This window comes from Gaeumannomyces tritici (assembly GCF_000145635.1).
Source record: "Gaeumannomyces tritici R3-111a-1 unplaced genomic scaffold supercont2.2, whole genome shotgun sequence".
Lineage (NCBI taxonomy): Eukaryota > Fungi > Ascomycota > Sordariomycetes > Magnaporthales > Magnaporthaceae > Gaeumannomyces > Gaeumannomyces tritici.
The window spans coordinates 1405508-1423715 of NW_008804546.1; the positions used below are offsets into that span (position 1 = coordinate 1405508).

Genomic DNA, 18208 nt, shown 5'->3' on the forward strand with positions numbered 1-18208 from the left:
TCCGAACCGCAAAATGCTTTTCCCCACCCAAACTCTATAGCAAAAAAGATTAAAACAAACTCAATCAATTTAATTGCAACATACCAAAGCACTATAATACGCCCAAAACAGCACGGATTTTTTCGACAAACATAAAAAGCGAAGGTAAAATGACTGCCCATTAATTTGCAAATAAATTATAGTTATTGCTTTGTTTTTTTTTGGTGGTGTTAATTGACTTTGAAATGAGAGCCCCTTTTTTGCGGTTCGGATTTTTTTTTTTCAGTTGGTGGCTGGGCCACCGGTGCTGGCTGGGTCGGGTTCCTGCATCAACTAAATGCAGGCCCTGCTGGGCCCACTTGCTGGCTGCAGCTGCCTGCATCCAATCCAGCCAAGTCAGCTCCTGTCAGCCCATAACGGCGGGGGTCGATGTTTTATTGGATCAACAACAACCCAATCGGGCACTCAGATGAAGGCCCACGAATCCATGGGTCGCCTTGACGTCGTCTCCATTGTCCAACAGACACAATGAACTTCCTGATTTGCCACCTCGCCTCGGTCACGGGTGACTGTGAGCTTGCTTCTGGACTCCCAGAGAACAAGGTACGCCGAGCTTCCATGTCAGCAGAAGATTTAATGTCTTGCATGCAGCGCCAAGAACCCGCCGCCTTTGGTCTAGCAGCTTCGGTGCTGATCCCTCCCAGGGTTAGATTTGCTGAAGAATGGCCAAGACTGGCGGAAGACGAAGGACGCCGTCACAGTAAACAGCAGTAAACCCCCAAGAACCTGGATCTTTGGTGCGGCAGAGTAGTCGCTATTCAACAACAAGGATAAACATAGATTTCAAACAGACTTTTAGTAGCCTTGATACAGCGGGGATAACGGGCAAACGTTCAAGCTTACTTTCCTCCACGGGAAAATGTCACTCTGTACAGATACACACAATTCACATCCCTGGAAGGGTGCAAAGTGACTCGCTCACGCCCTAGGCTGACTTACTCCTCACGTTGCAGATATACCTGCCACCTCAAATGCGAGCCCGGAATGTGACGGCTAACTAGGCTATGGTCGCCGTCCCCGAGTGCTTCTCTCGGCCAAACGGGTCTCTGAGTCCGATCAGAGTTGTGTCACGGTATGCCGTTACAATATCTGGGTGTCATAACCACCGACTAAAATTAAAGCCAACTTTCTACGCTCATAACACAAACCCTTCTGGTACCAAAACGCCTGCTCGGGATGTGATCAAATAGGCAAGAAACAAAGGATGCCTATTCACACGAAACAGGTCGGCATGCGCCTAACAAAATAGCGGTTGACAAAGTATCCAAGAATAAAGAGATACCTCCTGCAACTTCATGATAACTGCCACCCCATTGCGTATAAACTGGGCAGGGGGCGCCCCTCCCTCGGTTAAATAACCCTACTGGTCCAACCACGAACCGGCAGAAACGACCGCCATCCTAGACGCTCAAATCATGGAAAGCAACTTTTGGATGGCCATATGGAAACGTGGATGAGTGAGTGATAGTACATAGTTTTTTGAGGGTCGCCTGCCCGCCTCACGCCATCTGGGGCGGCGCCTGCTGTGCCGGGTTTGCCAGGTTTGTGATGGGGGGTGTGCTATGGGGAGCCGGCGTCGGGCTCGCCTGGTTCGAGCCTCTCTGCGGTGTGCGCTGTTGGTTTTGCATGTTTTGGGCATGGCCCATTTGCGCGCCGTGTCCTGCCACCCCCATTCCCATCTGGCCGGCGTGGCCATGGCCCTGAAATTGCGCTTGGCCATGTGGCTGAGCTTGGCCCGGGCCTGGCCGCTGGGCTTGGGATTCCTTTTTTATCGGGTAGATCGGTTCCTTTGTGTGGTCGACACCTGGGTACAGTGGCTGCAGTCGAGTGTAGAGCGTCTTCAGCGTCTTGTATCTCTCCTCTCTTTCGGTGTGTGGATCCCCATCTGTGGGCTTCTGCATCGGCACGTTCCGTAGTTTTATCGAAGAGTTGATTGATGGCGCGGTCAGAAACGCCGGGCAGGGGTAATGATTCTTGTTGTTATCTTGAGCCAGACTCATCAGATAAGCTAGGTTATTCCGCAGCCGCATGTCGACCCTAAAGAGAGGGCAATCGGTTAGTTGCAGATACGGCCACCAGACAAGAAACTCAAGGGGCTTACTGGGAGTAGTCGTAGTGCAACGGTTTTTCCTCCGGCGTTAGCTCTCTTTCCATAGTCTCCCCAGTGGCCCCGCTTATGACATCCTTCTCCTTTTTATGCTCCAAAATTGTGTTTTGGAGCACGAGCGCCTCGTACATAAGCTCGGTGTTGATCTCAAGCAGCAAGCTGAACCTTTCCGACTCTCGCGCTTGGCTTTTGGGGCTAAGAGGTGTCCGCGCAGCCGCTCCGTCTGGGGCATTTAGACCGTGGCTCATGTGTGGGAACGTCGGGGTCTGCGGCGTCGTCACTGTGGGGTTGGCATTGGCCTGGTGCGTATTGCTCGGGTGTTGGTTTTGGGCGATTCCCTGGGCAGTCTGTTGGTGTTGGTGTTGGAGCTGACTGGGATGAGGCTGCATCGCGGCGTTATGTTGACCCTGACCTTGGGCTTGGGCCTGGGTCTGGGCCTGAGCCTGTGTCTGGGCCTGTGCTTGCGCCTGAGCCTGAGCCTGAGCTTGTGCTTGCGCCTGGGCTTGCGCTTGCGCCTGGGCTTGCGCCTGAGCCTGGGCTTGCGCCTGTGCCTGGGCTTGTGCCTGCGTCTGCATTTGTGGCGGACTGAATTGTCTCTGGGGAGCCCCATGTGCCATAGCATGACCATGTTGTTGTCGTTGCTGCTGCTGTTGTTGTCCCGGGTGCATTCGTGGCATCATCTGTTGTTGCTGCTGCGGCGACATGGCTTGCGGGCTCATGCCGTATCCTGGCATCGTACCGGGCATCTGGCCATAGTTGGCCGTCATCTGTGCTTGTGGGCCGGCGGGTGAGGGGATCGCAGCGCCGTAGGCGGAGCTGGTGTAGGGCGTCTGATATGCCACTGTATCAAGGAGGGGCGCAAGCATTAGCGCTGTGTCATACAATAAAGCGATTCGCAAAAATAGGCCCCTGCCATGCGCGCGTACATCACCAGCGCGTGGTGGGCATGGCGATAGGTGACAGCGCAACCTAGCCGCGATTCGCAAGAGCTAGGCTTCACAACATGACATGAAGTGCGCGAAAGCAAACCGGGCGGGCGCAGGCTGGCCGTGGATTTCTTGTGAGGAAGGCGCCCTATGCGCCTGCCGACGCGTCTAGGGCAAGTGACGACACTAAACATGTACTGCGACACAAACGCAGATCGGATGGGCATGTGGACGCGTCGGGGTGGCACTGGCGCAACGACGGACAGCACCGGCAAGGGTTTAGAGCCGGGATAAGAGGCCCACGAAGCAAGGACAAAGGCAGACAGCAACTCACTCTGTCCATTGACGGCAGCGGCCGCCATGTGCGGCGGCATGGCGGGATTCTGCATCATGCCGCCAGGACCAGCAGTGGGCATCATGCCGGGCCCGCCGGGGAAGTGGCCCTGGGAGGCGGCGGCCATTGCGTACTGCTGCTGCTGGTTGTACATCATGTGCTGCTGTTGTTGCTGCGGCTGCTGTGGGTGGTGTTGATGTTGTTGCGACGGTGGTTGCTGGCCCGGGGTAGGGCCAGGCTGCTGCTGTAGGTGAAGGTTCTGCTGCGGTGGGGCACCATTGAAGGCCGCAGGACCCGGGCCGTTGTTGGAGAAGCCATAGGGCGTCTGGTACATGACTGACGGGGCGCCTCCTCAAGCGAACGGCAAGGGGCGGGAGGGCCGAGGAGAGGAAACAAAGAGAACAAGGGGGGCCGGGTGCGGCCACAACGGAGGTGGCGCGGTGCGTGCCGGCAGGTGTTGCGCGCGCGCAGATGGAATCAAGGAATGCTCAGAGCTCGGCGCCGCTGGGCAGGCTCAGCAGGGAAGTGCGGCTGTTCCGCTGGGTGTGGGGGGAAGACCAGATATGCAACTAGCCAATGGCTGGGCTGGCTGGGATGGAAGGGATGGTTGGACGGACGGGGGTGGCACGCCAGCACACGCGCGCCGGCTGTGGACACGGGATTTAGGGGTGACCTGTGGATGGCGACCCGAGGATGGTGGTTCCTTGCCTATTTGCCTCGGAGGAGGTATCAGTCTGTCTGTAGGTCGCGCCGCGCACCACCAAGGCGCGTCCAGTCTTCTATAGTTTCCATCTTGAGGTACAGGAGAACGGTAGACTCGTCGGTCCCAAGGGAAAGTACATACAGCTGTGTGGTCTAGTCACGCTGGTCTCGGGGCAGACAGACACAGCAGCCCGGAGGAGCTCTCACGAAGTTGAAAGGGAGCACGGAGGCAGGGAGCACGGGTGTGCTGAGCCCCAGAAGTCGGGGAAACAGACACGGGGCCAGGGATGCTCGGGATCTTCCTTTTTGGCAACCGCGTCGCTGGCCGGCGGGCGACTGGCTCGGACACGCAAGCTGGTGGTCAAGCAAGGGGCTTGGCGGTTTGGCACCCAAAATTGAGCGGGCCGCAGCCACACTGCTACCACAAACACGGTGGCGCCAGGGTGTGTGGGTGAGGCGGATGTCCAGAAGCAGATGAGACGCGAAGGGGGGGGGTGTGCAATACAAAGCGACGGGACAAGAGGATGTCTGTCTTCCCAGATTGCTGCTGCTGCTGCTGCTGGGCCGGCTGGCGGGCTGCTTGTCGAAGTGAGAGTGGATGGACTGGACAAAACCTTCGTTGGGGCAACACGAAAATCAGGCAGGTGCAGGGGACTGGGTGGAAAAGCGGGTCGGCGTGCGTGCGAGTGCGTTTTGGCTGGCCATTGAGCGCCTACGCTTGGGCGTTTGACAGGGATGGACATCCGCCCCATCAGCTTACAGTAGCACGCATCGCAACCACCATCCACCCTCGGCAATACATTTTACCAAATCCGCCCTCAGGTTCAAGACAAACATGCAGATTCCATACAGGGGTGCATGGGCTGAGGCTAGCAAGCTTCTCCCCAGTTGGACTTATAGAGGAAAGACTGCAAGATCGGCGACCGAATTTTTTAAGTTGGTACACTCGGACAGCACGCGTCTCCCACCCATCGATGCCACTTCCCCACGCACCTGCCCAGGACGTTATGTGTAACGGGGTTGCCTGGAGCGTTGGCTACAGGGGCTTCGGGGCTTGATATACTGTGGTGCCAGAGGGTTCAATCACGAAGTGATTGAACTGTTGGATCTTTTGGTCTATGTAGTGGAGCGGTACTCTGGCACGTCCCCCTTACATTATGCCCTTTGTGCTTCAATGGTAGTCAGTACCGTAGGTGGAGTTTCCCGCTATCACATCCAGAAAGTGCTCGGCAACAACTTTCTCTGTAAGAGGGCGGTTGACCGTCAGCTATGATTCTTATATGTGATCACGTGGTCCGCATCGAGTATGGGTTCCTTACCAGCTCTCTCAGATGGATGAAGATCGTCAAACCTAGGAGGAAATTGAGGCGTTGTTTTAGCCCTCAAACAGGCAGAGACACATCCCCATGATACCAAAAGGAGCGAGCTTGTGGTGTTTGTCAGCTCGACAACTTTGAAAGACTCGACTCACCACATGAAGCTGGACAGAGGCTCTGTAGAGTCGGCGCATTTCTCTGTTTTCGGGTCGCAGTGGCGGTAGAAGCCCGTCGAGTTGGCCGGGGCGTCGAAATACCGAGTCGGGTTCAGCGACATGTCGGTCATGAGGCTGTGCACATCAAAGATGGAGAACTTGGCCCCGGGCCACCTTCGCTTGACGATCAGGTTGAATGGCGCCCCGTAATCAAAGACAGTATTAACCGTAGTCGTGTACTGAAGGATCTTCTGCTGATAGGCTGTCTCGTTGTACTTCGTCTTGGTAGGCCAAAAAGTAGAATCGCCAATACCGCCGTTCGCCGAGGGCACGTAAAGGGGTGCCAAATGGAGGGGTGCTTCGTTCAGGAGCACAAATCGCCGGCCACCAGTCGAGTAGATCTCATCGAATACATTCCTGATAATGGTTAGCCTTCTGCCTTCCCAGCTCAAGCGAGGACACACAACGTACCACACGCAGTCGGTAAAGTTGGTGAGAGTGGCCCCAGGGGCGTATTCTTCAACGAGGAAGGCGTTCCCGGCCCCGAGGTCGTTGGTTCCAATCCACATGGCGTAGACCGTGTTGTCCGCTGTTCTGCCGCCCCCGTATAGTGTATCGGCACCCGCGTCGACGTCCTTCTTGAAGGATGGGATCTGGTCCTCCAGGACTGAGGGGAATTCCCTGCCGAGGGACATCAAGAACCGCGAGACGATGTTATTTGAGCACGTAGCACCCCCGATTGCATAGTCAAGGTATCTCGCACCAGTGGCTCTCGCAGCCATCTGGCCCCAGGCGAGCCCGCCACTGGCCGTGACATTGGCCTCGGGATGCATGGTTCCAGGCGGAGGGGCTTTCCCTCCGCTCGCGAAGTAGGAGCTCAGGCGACCATTGTCCGTATAGCTATCTCCAAAGGTAACGAGATTTTCGAAGGGTTTAGAACGGCATTTCAACGAAGATGCCGTGCCAGCTGTGGTGAGGTACAGGAACAAGAGAGAACGCATGACGGATAGAGGCAGACGGCTGAAGCAGGGCGAAGCGTGGAGGAATATAGGGGTCAAGAGACGGCCCAGACAGGATTTAGAGGGGCATTACTTCCTAGAAGTAATGAGGAACATATAAGAAGCTGCTCCTCCGAAATGACATGTGTGGTAGGTCCGGTCACTGGGAAGTGGAGATACATTCATACCCCAAGGCTTCCATCGCGGGGTCTGCAGCGGGCAGGCACTGCAGGCTATATTGGAGTGTAACCCAGTTTCGGCCGGCTTGATAATCCCGGGAGGGGGTGTATGGGGCCATTCTTCTCCCGGAATGGTGGGAAATCGACGAGGCAGATCCAGCCCGTTCAACCGGCCATCTATTGAGCCTGCGACATCCATGGCTAAGCTTGGCCAGCCGCTGTGTACGTGTGGGCAGGTGGTTGAGGTGTCCCATTCCACGGCACACCCCAATAGCGAGAGAAGGCAAGACTACCACCCAGAGCGGCGAGAGAAGTGGCAGTCCCGTCGCTATTCTTCAGTGCCCACTGTCGCCGAGCCCGGAACTTGGTCGCGCCCGACGAGCTGGGCTTGGTTTTGAGGCTCATAAACACGACTCGACGACAAGCCGCGTTCTTGGAGATCCGAGAGTGGTGTCGGCAGGATGGCAGTGATGTTTCGTTGGTTGGGATGGAATCTTTCTCTGGCCGTGTGGGTGGCTGCCAAAGTGCCAAAGTGGCTTGCGGCTTTATCGAATCGGGCTGACGTGCACTGGGGAGAGTTGGTTGGTGGGGAGCGATAGCGGAGAGAGGGTGCTAAAAGGAACGTCGTTGCGGGCTCAGGCGGCGCCGCTTTCGCTCATCTCAGGACCAGCAGATGGAATCAATTGAATCGAGGACGAGGAAATTCCGTGCACGCCTTGTTGAGTCACCTCGATTCTAGTGGCAAGATGTGATGACTCTTCCAGAATCCAGGCTTTTGGTACGCAAAGTTGGGTCGATTTTCGGACAGACTCAAGCAACTCACTGAAGCTTCGCAGCAGGAAAACGTGAGAGGACGTGGTCCAAAAAGGAGCTGCTCACCATGTCTCCCTTCAACCTCCAAACGTGTGCCAGGCCAAACATCCTCGAGCTTCAGCCGTATCGCTGTGCCAGGGAGTGAGTCTAGCCCACCCGATTGGATATCTTGCGCCATGGACGGCTCGCTCTGACTATCGCCTCGCCCGTCGCCAACCCCTGAAAACAGCGACTACAAGGACGATGGGACCAACATCCTTCTCGATGCCAACGAAAACGCCTACGGGCCGTCCATATCGGTGGCCGATGCCAAGGCCCTGGGCGGTAGCACCGGCGCTGGCGGCCCAGAGCTGGACCTGCTGGGTCTACACAGGTACCCGGACCCTCACCAGGTGGAACTGAAGCAGCTCCTGTGTGGCCTGCGGAACACCAAGACGCACACGGCCGGGACGCTCACCCCCGCCAACCTCTTCGTCGGCGTCGGCAGCGACGAGGCCATCGACGCGCTGCTGCGCTGCTTTTGCGTGCCTGGCCGCGACCGCATCCTGGTCTGCCCCCCGACCTACGGCATGTACTCGGTCTCGGCCCAGGTCAACGACGTCGGCCTGGTCAAGGTGCCGCTGCTGCCCGCCCCGGGTTTCGGCGTCGACGTCGACGCCGTCCTCGCGGCGCTGACGGCGTCGGCGGGCAACCCGGAGGCGCCGCAGGTCAAGCTGGTGTACCTCTGCTCGCCCGGGAACCCCACGGGCGCGGCGCTGGCCAAGGCCGACGTCGAGCGCGTGCTGCGGCACCAGGCCTGGAACGGCATCGTGGTGCTCGACGAGGCTTACGTTGACTTCCAGCCCGACGGCGCCTCGCTCGCCGAGTGGGTGCTCGAGTGGCCCAACCTCGTGGTGATGCAGACCATGTCCAAGGCCTTCGGCATGGCCGGCATCCGCCTGGGCGCTGCCTTCGCCCCGGAGCCCGTCGCCCGCCTGCTCAACAGCATGAAGGCTCCGTACAACATCCCCAGCCCCACGAGCGCCCTGGCCGTGCACGCCGTCTCGCCCGCCGGCCTGGCCACGATGCGCGGGAACCGCGACGCCATCGTGCGCCAGCGCGACCGCCTCGTGCGCGAGCTGCCCCTGGTCGACGGCGTCGGCCGCCTGCGGGGCGGCGTCGAGAGTAACTTTCTGCTGTACGAGATGCTCAACGCCCGTGGCGAGCCCGACAACGTCGTCGCCCTGGCCGTGTACGAGAGGCTGGCCGAGGCGAAGGGGGTCGTGGTCCGCTTCCGCGGCAAGGAGCACGGCTGCCTCGGGTGCCTCAGGATCACTGTGGGCACCGAGGAGGAGGTCACCAGGTTCCTAGATGCTCTTACAAGAACGCTTACCGAGGTCAGGAGTACCGTCACGGCGGCCGCTGACGAGGCTAAAAAGGAAGAGGCCGCCAGCAGTGTCGTTTCGTAGAGTAAACTGGTGCTTGTGTCTTTTTGTGGCTATCACTAGATGCATACAAAATGGGTAGTCATAACGAGTTTACTTGATTTGATTTATGTGCATGAGCCCCTGAATACCCTGAGGAGCCAGTGGAATCCTAGCTTTGCTTTCAATTTTTCCTGCGTACAAAGCAATCTGTTTGTGGTTGAGAGTACTGTGCTGTCATCGGATGCTTTGTCGATCTGGAATAGGAGTAAGTAAAATGCAATGAATTGGGGATGTGATTCTAAACACAGGTTTGCGTCAGTGTGCTATTGGTCATGAACTCAGGACACCAAATGAACAAAAGCTTGACAGTCACACAATCAAGGAAAAACGGTACCATAAGCTTCCACTATAAGATCTCATGGAAAATGCGATTTCAAGTGTACTAACGACATCATAGAATGCTTTACAGAGAAGTGCCGCGTCGATTGGCGGTGCCAGGTCGCCGCCCACCGCAGCTCCGGGCCTTTTCTTCCACAGGCATCCGGCAGATAGACTACACACATGCAGTATGAAGAGTAATCCCATGAAACACAATAGAAAGAAAAAGCCACATTGCTAACTCCAGCCACCAGGTCATCGGCGGCGGCGTCGTCGGCCTCGCCGTCGGCCGCTCCCTGGCCGCGCGCGCCGGCACCTCGACGCTGCTCCTGGAGCGGCACGGCGCCGTGGGCACCGAGACGTCGTCGCGCAACAGCGAGGTGATCCACGCGGGGCTGTACTACGGCGCCGGCACGCTCAAGACGGCGCTGTGCGTGCGCGGGCGGGGCCTGCTGTACGACCTCTGCGCCGAGCGCGGGGTGCCGCACCGCCGGACGGGGAAATGGGTGGTGGCGCAGACCCGGGGCCAGCTCGAGGCCCTGCAGCGCATTCACGACCACTGCGCGCGCCTGGGGCGGGACGAGGGGCTGCAGGTGCCGCTCCGCTGGGTCGGGCGCGATGAGGCGCGCCGCCGCGAGCCCGACGTGCGCGCCGACGCCGGCGTGCTCGAGAGCCCCGAGACGGGCATCGTCGATAGCCACGCGCTCATGCTGGCGCTGCTGGGCGAGCTCGAGGGGACCGGGCGCGCCGACGTGGCGCTGCTGTCGTGCGTCGTGGGCGTCGAGCCGCTCGCGGGCGGCGCCGGGTGGGCGCTGCGGGTGCGGAGCAGCACTAGAAACCAAGAAGGGGAAGGGGAAGAGGAGGAGACGACGGTCACGGCCGAGACGGTCGTCAACGCTGCGGGCCACGGCGCCGTGGACCTGCACAACATGGCGATAGTGCACAGCAGCGAGCAGCAGCAGCAGCAGCAGCAGCCGCTGCGCGCGTTCTATGCAAAGGGCAACTACTTCTCGTACGGCGCGGGCCGGCCGCGCGTCGGCACCCTCGTGTACCCGGCGCCCGAGCCCGGGGCCGGGGGGCTGGGCACGCACCTGACGCTCGACATGGCCGGCCGCATCCGCTTCGGCCCGGACGTCGAGTGGGTCTACTCGCCCGACGACCTGGCCGTCAATCCGGCCCGTCTTCCTGACGCCGTGCGCGAGATCAAAAAGTACCTCCTGGGCGTCGACGAGGCCGCCCTGGCGCCCGACTACGCCGGCGTCAGGCCAAAGCTGGGCCGCAAGGGCGCCGTCGCGTCCGGCAGCGGATTCGTCGACTTTGTCGTCCGCAAGGAGGACGGCCTGCAGGGCTGGGTCAACCTGCTCGGCATCGAGAGCCCGGGTCTGACGAGCTGCCTCGCCATCGGCGAGATGGTTGAGCAGCTACTGTACAAGTAAGCCCAGGTGTAGGTACACATACAGGCTACCTAAGTACTTCATTGTTCACCCTTTCTTAGGCCATTTCGTCACATTTCAGGTGGCCCGTAAACCAAATTTGATAATGCAGACACATAAAGGGGCTACTGCTTGATATCGCTAAACGTGCCCCAAGAGCAAAACAAATCAAAAATAAATAGGCCATCGGCAATGCGCATGCTTCATACATCCATCCATCTGTACATTTTCTTCCCTCCCCACAAATACAGTTGTATTAACCGCGCTAAGGTCCAGCAATCCTCATCGCAGTGTTATGCTAGGCAACAGCTTTCGCGACGCAATGTTCACTCGGAACTCGTAGATGCCATTCTCGGCTCCGACATATCTGGAAGCGAAAGATGTGAGTTGAGATCGAACGAGGAGGACGGAATAACCAAAACAGATCAGGCAGGGGCAGCATGTCACCACACTCACAATAAGGACCCATCTTCACTCCAGGAAAGGCCGGCGGTCTCGTCAGGCGAGGCCAGCTCGTTGGTCCTATAGTCCTGGTCGCGCCCATCCGTCCGCATTGCCACCTGGGTCAGTAATGACTCCCAAGCCATGGGACCTCTGCCGCCAGTCCTGTCCGCGACCGCCGTCGAAGGCCCATCGACCCCGTCGGTTCCGCCCGAGGAAATTCCGTAGAGGACACCCGGCTCGGTCCAGTCCCTGTACCCGGCTGACGGTACGTTGTATGGGCCCATAATCTGAGACCTGCTCAGCCGCGGCAGGGACAGACCGGCACGTGTCGAGGCGGCCCCGCTGTCGGGAACGACCGAGCTGCTGCCGCTACCGCTGCTGCCAGCACCATCGGCTGGGGCCCCATCAGCCACTCCGGCGCCCTCGCCGGCCGCCGCTGCGCGGATGGTGGCACGCACGGTCGCGCTGGCGAGAATACCAGCATTAGTCGAGGTGGAACCGTGACCGACGCCAGACAGAATATCGTCGTCGGTTTCTCGCGCGAAGCGATCGAGCAGCTCTCTGTACAGGTGCCTATATCCTGGCATCCCGGCCTCCCTTCGGCTGTCCTCCCGTGGTCTCGGTGACTCTTGGCGCCGGAAGGCGTCAGAGAAGCCGGCGACACTTGACATATTCTCGATCAGTTGCTCAATGTGGTCACGCGACGCCCGGGCCCAGTCCGCACCTCTCCCCTCCGTAGAGCCTCGGTCCCCTGTCCGGTCGCGAGGTCGCGGGACTGCCGTCGGCGCAGCTGCTGTGCTCGAGCCGGGAGCTGTGCCTGTGGTGCCAGCCGCCGTCCGAGCGCCTAGCCGGGAAAGCGAAGAGGACAGCTGGCTACGTGAGCTCAAGAGAAGCTCACGGGCAGCTGCCGCTCTCTGTTCCCTGCGTCTGCGATGTTCCTGCAGCGCTTCGAGAACCTGGGTCTCGTCGCCCGTCAGTGGGTAGTGGTATCGTTCTACCCCTGATTGCAGGCGGCGGTTAAGGCTACGCCTGGCCTCTGAGAGGTCGAGCCTGTTCTCAAAACTCGATGCGAGGGCATCGCTGCGGTCGGCCGTGGACTCCAGAAGGCTAGGGTCGATGGCGTTCCTGACGGTCAGATCCAACTGCTGGAAAGTGTCTTGGGCATCGAGGTACAGGATCTGCCTGGCTACAAAGCCGCCCCGCACGTCGGCGATGCCAGCCCGTCCACGATCCTCCGACCACGCAAGTAGATCGTAAGGCCCGGGTGAGAAGGACATCTCCCGGACAGCCCCAGGGCAGGTGGTGGCGGGGGCGCCTCGCGAAGGGCGTTGATTCGGGCTGGTGGGTCTCGAGGAGGGAAAAAAGGCTAGGAGCGGATCCTGGCTGGTGTCCAGCAAGGCGCTCGTGTTGAATATGGAGATGATGCCATACTGCGTGCCCACCGCGAGATAAGTGCCCGTGTTCGAGAAGCAGGCCGCGAAGCTGCCGCGCTGGTCTGTCCTGTCGTCCTTGTGCTGGCTCTTGAGGTGCACCCGCCGAGTTTCCTTCCAAAAGTAGTGCCTTGGGCGTCCCGTCGAGGGGGTTCTCGAGCCAAATGCGCTCGTCCTCTCAGTCCGCTCATGGACGTAGAGGTATGGGTCGTCCCCGACGGCTACCAGGGTGCGGCCGTCGGGTGACAGGACAGCGCGGTTCATCGGTTCGGGGTACTCGAGTTCGTCCAGAGCGTCGAGGGTTTCAAGATCGATCAGGGTGACATGCTTGTCGTTGTTCGCTAGGACCGCCACCGGAGACCGGTAAGGGCCTCGGCGTTGGCCGGCGCTCTGATGTGGGAACCATAGTGTGATGCAGTTCACACGCTCCCTACCGAACTTCTTGTTTGGTTGGCTAATGGAGTTGCGTGACCTCCTCAAGAGGGCCAGCAATGAATCGTCGGGTCGGGAGGTGGTGTCCAGTGGAAGGCGAGCGTCAACATCAAGCTCGAATTCCGGTGTGGTCGAAGGATCTCTGCGAGTATCTGGGCTAGAGGGCCCCAGGTTGAGGGCGGTGAACTCGCCCGTCTCGCCTCCGCAGCACACCCACCCATTCTTGGCTACAAGACAGCGAGGGGAGAAGGTGAGGACGCTGAGGGTCTCGGTCTCTAGCGTTTTGGTGTCGAGTTTCTGCAGATGGATGTTATTGATGCCAGTGGGGAAGTACACAACACCATCGGGCCCAGCGCCGATCAGGGACCTTAGTTGCCAGTGGCTGGAGGATGTGAAGAACGGACGGTAAGCCTGTGTGCGTGGTAGGAGCAAGACAGGAGGTAACTGAGACCCGGGGGTCGGGTCTGGTCTGAAAGGATGGAGGACATACAGTGGGGAAACGGTTGTCCGAAAGTGGCGTCGCGGTTGCTTTGAAATCAGGTTCTCGGACGGATAGAAACTGTAGCAGCTCCTGGGCGTGTGAGCGAGTGACCAGTGACGGTGATGGCGCCACGTCGACGGCAGAAAAAAAGGCAGGGTGGCACGGCGGCAGTTCCACAGCAGCAAGGGGGGACGCACAGGTTCTCGTCCGTCACGGCCATAATCACTGGCGCGCCGGTTTCGTATCCCGGGGGAGAGGTGCGGGAGATCCCGCGCCGGGAGTTGGTCGGGAGGTCTCGCAGGCGCGCACCAGACGCAGGCTGTAATGATTCGACTCGTTTGTGGGTGCGAAGTTGGGGCTGCGAGGTCGAGGCTGGCAATGTTCGGCTTCGAGGCTGCGGTACTGGTGGGTGGAAATGGCGATTTGGTTGGTGACGCAGAGGAAACCAAGAAACCTACGCGGTCGAGAACAATGGGGTCTTGATTGGGCGCGGTTCGCCCTGAGGCTGTGCTCAATGCCCGTGCACGCTGGTACCTTCGGTACCGCCTTCCTGGGTCGTGGTTGTGGGCGTGGTTTTGTTTTTGGCTGGTAGATCATTAGAAGTGCCTTGAGCTCACTTTGCCTTGGTGGTATAAACGCGGATAGAACACACACGAATGCATGCACGATAATTTGAAGTGACTGGTTTGGCTCGAGTTGGGCAGGCGGGCCTCACGCTTGAGTGGTTTGCCATCCAAGCCAAGTTGCGCCTCAGCTTCCAGATGAGTCCCGCAGGGCTCTAATCTTACCCAGAACACACCAGACTTCAGCCCAGTACCTGAGCCACTATCGAGAAATTGGGCTGATATTGGTATCTAAGTTCCGAGAATGAAAATACGAAATGGAATATTAACGGCAGAAGGTACCCGCCAGCTGAGGCAGACGATTCCGGCTGATGGCACACGGGCAGAAAGGATTAGGCGGACCAGATATGGGAAATGATGTGGTGTGATACAAAGAAAGTGTCACAAGTAGGATGCTTCGAATGATGTTTGTCCACAGATTTCCCGGCTTACTTGATACACCTGGGTTGGGTAACCTGTCTGATTTCCTCCTTCTCAAAACAAAAAGCGGTACTCCGAATGAAGGAGGTACTAAGGTATCCATGTAGTTACCTGGCAGGAAAAATAACGATGGTTGAAAAAATCGTAGAGGAAGTAGAAATATATAAGGAGCAGGGTATATATATATGTATATATAGTTGGCAATAGGAGTTGGTTCGACCTAGCCGCCCTCGCCGCTGCTTCACCTTTGAATGGCACAGGACGACACAGTGATGCTTGCTTTGTGCCGCATTCGGAACCTCGCGGCTTCGGGGATCACACGGACGGCGGGGAGAACCGAGATCCAGACACGGAGAAAAAATGCCCAGAACATTCAAAGTGCGCGGTGACCGGGGCATTATATATTACATTATCTAGGTACCTGCCTCGGCTAACCACCTGGACTACGAAGAAACCGCTTTGCACACAAAATATGGTCATCAAGGTCGCCAACTAGTCGCTGACGATAACTCTCTCAGTCACCAAGTGAGATGGACATACTGGAAAAACCTTGAACCAATGGCGTCGTCTTTCCTGCCCCACACCAAACCCCACCCATCAAGGCCTCGGGGCGGCTGGGCTCGTCATTGCTGGCGGGGATCCTTGTCCGGATCCACCGCTAAATTCCCTGGGATTCCATAGGACCGAAGCTGCTCGTGCTTTCAAGCAGAGATTTTTTACGTCCCGAAATATTTCCATACTGCCGCGGCGCATTCGCATTCCTTTTTTCTTGTTCCGCAACAACCTCAACCTCAACACCGCCGCCACACCCACACCCTCTCCCTCTTTGTAAAGCACTGCCGTTTTGAGCAGTGCCGTCACCTGGTCTCTGGTTTTGTTTCGTAATATTGCGTACTCACCTACCCACAATGTTCGCCTCGCGACTGTCTCGGGCTGTAAGTGCTCCAGCCCGCGCCGCTGTCGGCATCGTGAAGCTTTTCTGGGAAGACCAGCAGATACTGATACTTTCCAGCTCCCCCGGGCCACCCCCAGGTCCGCGGCTTTGCTCAGGGCAAGGCCTATGACCCCGGCCTTTGCCAGGTTCGAGTCCACCTCGTCAGATGACAAGGTCAAGGGCGCCGTGATCGGTATCGATCTGGGCACGACGAACTCTGCTGTTGCCATCATGGAGGGCAAAACCCCCAAGATTGTTGAGAACGCAGAAGGTATGAATAAAAGCCATATGCCTGTGCCTCGTCCTGGACCATGCCCTTAGGCACGTAGCTAACTCCGCCTCCTCTTTCCAGGTGCCCGCACAACCCCCTCAGTCGTTGCCTTCACGGCCGACGGCGAGAGGTTAGTGGGTGTTGCGGCGAAGCGCCAGGCCGTCGTCAACCCGGAGAACACTCTGTTCGCTACCAAGCGCCTGATCGGCCGCAAATTCACCGATGCCGAGGTTCAGCGTGACATCAAGGAGGTTCCTTACAAGATCGTCCAGCACACCAACGGCGACGCCTGGGTTGAGGCCCGCGGCCAAAAGTACTCGCCTTCCCAGGTCGGCGGCTTCGTGCTGAACAAGATGAAGGAGACTGCCGAGGCCTATCTGGGCAAGAACGTCAAGAATGCAGTTGTCACCGTGCCTGCCTACTTTAACGATTCGCAGCGGCAGGCCACCAAGGACGCCGGTCAGATCGCTGGTCTCAACGTCCTCCGTGTCGTCAACGAGCCCACTGCCGCTGCCCTGGCCTACGGTCTGGAGAAAGAGGCCGACCGCGTTGTTGCCGTGTACGATCTTGGTGGTGGCACTTTCGATATCTCCATCCTCGAGATCCAGAGCGGTGTTTTCGAGGTCAAGTCCACCAACGGTGACACCCACCTTGGTGGCGAGGACTTCGATATCCACCTCGTCCGCCATATCGCCCAGCAGTTCAAGAAGGAGTCGGGGATTGACCTGTCCAACGATCGTATGGCCATCCAGCGCATCCGTGAGGCTGCCGAGAAGGCCAAGATTGAGCTGTCGTCTTCGCTTGCCACCGACATTAACCTGCCCTTCATCACCGCCGACGCATCCGGCCCGAAGCACATCAACATCAAGATGACCAGGGCTCAGCTGGAGAAGATGATGGAGCCCCTCATCACCCGCACCATCGAGCCTGTCCGCAAGGCCCTCAAGGACGCCAGCCTCCAGGCCAAGGACATCCAAGAGGTTATCCTGGTTGGTGGCATGACCCGCATGCCCAAGGTTGGCGAGTCTGTCAAGAGCATCTTCGGTCGTGATCCTGCCAAGTCGGTTAACCCCGATGAGGCTGTTGCCGTTGGTGCTGCCATCCAGGGTGCTGTCCTTTCGGGCGAGGTCAAGGACCTGCTCCTCCTCGACGTCACCCCTCTTTCGCTCGGTATCGAGACCCTCGGCGGTGTCTTCACTCGCCTGATCAACCGCAACACGACCATCCCCACCAAAAAGTCGCAAGTCTTCTCCACCGCCGCCGACTTCCAGACTGCTGTCGAGATCAAGGTCTACCAGGGCGAGCGTGAGCTCGTCAAGGACAACAAGCTTCTTGGCAACTTCCAGCTGGTCGGCATCCCGCCCGCTCACCGTGGTGTCCCCCAGGTCGAGGTCACCTTCGATATCGACGCCGACTCCATTGTTCACGTCCACGCCAAGGACAAATCCACCAACAAGGACCAGTCCATCACTATTGCCTCGGGCTCGGGTCTGTCGGATAACGAGATCCAGCAGATGGTTGAAGACTCAGAGAAGTACGCCGAGCAGGACAAGGAGCGCAAGGCCACTATCGAGGCCGCCAACAAGGCCGACAGCGTCCTCAACGACACCGAGAAGGCTCTGACTGAGCACGCCGACAAGCTTGACAAGGCCGAAGCCGACTCTCTGCGCGAGAAGATCGCTAGCCTGCGCGAGTTTGTTAGCAAGAACCAGTCTGGCGAGGGCACCGCCACGGCTGCCGAGATGAAGGAGAAGACCGACGAGCTCCAGAACGCCAGCCTTAACCTCTTCGACAAAATGCACAAGGCCCGCGAGGCTGATGCCAACAAGGCCAACGACTCGAACCCTTCCGACGGCGAGAAGAAGGACGGGTCTAAGCCTTAAAAGGCCACCGCCTTCAAGTTAATTATTCGCACGGGCTCCACGAATCATCCTCTCTCCCTCTGCATATACCCCCCCTCCCACTCGTGGTTTCTCAAAGCAACATGCCTGAGTATCGGCTGGCGTCTCGACACACGCGAAACTAGATCCCATTTATCCTGTAGTTACTTGTACTTATATCTTCTTGCCTTATTTCGCGGTCTCGCCGGCGGCTCGGGTGGTCATCAGCGAGCCGCCTGGTCGACTTGTCACAACATTTGTGTTAGCTACATTTGGGGAGCTGGTGGCGGCGTTCTCGAGAATTAAAAATCGGTGTTTCGTTTTTTGCTGGCTGTGTATTTCCAAAAAGCCAAAGCAGGACTGTGGTCACAGGCTGCGTGTATATAGCGAGCGGGTTTTCATCGGGACATAAGATGATAATGAAGACATTCTCCCCTCCATGATCGTCCGTTTGGCTTTTTTTTTTTTTTGTCTCATTGAGAGAATTTCCCAGCCCTACTTAGGAGT

General features: G+C 58.2%; 6 protein-coding genes across 6 annotated transcripts; 3 read left to right on the plus strand and 3 right to left on the minus strand.

Annotated features, from left to right (window-relative positions):
* Positions 1-1018: 1018 nt before the first annotated feature.
* Positions 1019-4694, minus strand: GGTG_02994 (hypothetical protein). Its single transcript, XM_009220772.1, has 4 exons — positions 4251-4694; positions 3407-4114; positions 2141-2987; positions 1019-2076 (listed from the first exon to the last, which is right to left on the minus strand). The coding sequence occupies exons 2-4, from the start codon at positions 3738-3740 to the stop codon at positions 1539-1541; spliced, it is 1719 nt and encodes a 572-aa protein (XP_009219036.1). The 5' UTR covers positions 3741-4114; positions 4251-4694; the 3' UTR covers positions 1019-1538.
* An 85-nt stretch (positions 4695-4779) lies between these two features.
* On the minus strand, positions 4780-7404 carry GGTG_02995 (acetyl esterase). Its single transcript, XM_009220773.1, has 4 exons — positions 6051-7404; positions 5580-5996; positions 5428-5459; positions 4780-5350 (listed from the first exon to the last, which is right to left on the minus strand). Exons 1-4 carry the CDS (start codon positions 6578-6580, stop codon positions 5280-5282), a joined length of 1050 nt encoding a protein of 349 aa, XP_009219037.1. The 5' UTR covers positions 6581-7404; the 3' UTR covers positions 4780-5279.
* Positions 7405-7636: 232 nt separating this feature from the next.
* Positions 7637-9017, plus strand: GGTG_02996 (histidinol-phosphate aminotransferase; the record flags this gene model as incomplete). Its single annotated transcript, XM_009220774.1, has 2 exons — positions 7637-7710; positions 7799-9017. 2 exons carry the CDS (start codon positions 7637-7639, stop codon positions 9015-9017), a joined length of 1293 nt encoding a protein of 430 aa, XP_009219038.1.
* A 416-nt stretch (positions 9018-9433) lies between these two features.
* On the plus strand, positions 9434-10789 carry GGTG_02997 (hypothetical protein; the record flags this gene model as incomplete). The annotated part of the gene is made up of 2 exons (XM_009220775.1): positions 9434-9541; positions 9608-10789. 2 exons carry the CDS (start codon positions 9434-9436, stop codon positions 10787-10789), a joined length of 1290 nt encoding a protein of 429 aa, XP_009219039.1.
* Positions 10449-15012, minus strand: GGTG_02998 (hypothetical protein). Its single transcript, XM_009220776.1, has 4 exons — positions 13771-15012; positions 13583-13651; positions 11243-13474; positions 10449-11153 (listed from the first exon to the last, which is right to left on the minus strand). The coding sequence occupies exons 1-4, from the start codon at positions 13791-13793 to the stop codon at positions 11069-11071; spliced, it is 2409 nt and encodes an 802-aa protein (XP_009219040.1). The 5' UTR covers positions 13794-15012; the 3' UTR covers positions 10449-11068.
* Positions 15013-15340: 328 nt separating this feature from the next.
* On the plus strand, positions 15341-18141 carry GGTG_02999 (hsp70-like protein). The gene is made up of 3 exons (XM_009220777.1): positions 15341-15551; positions 15629-15821; positions 15903-18141. The coding sequence occupies exons 1-3, from the start codon at positions 15525-15527 to the stop codon at positions 17702-17704; spliced, it is 2022 nt and encodes a 673-aa protein (XP_009219041.1). The 5' UTR covers positions 15341-15524; the 3' UTR covers positions 17705-18141.
* The last annotated feature ends 67 nt before the right edge of the window (positions 18142-18208 follow it).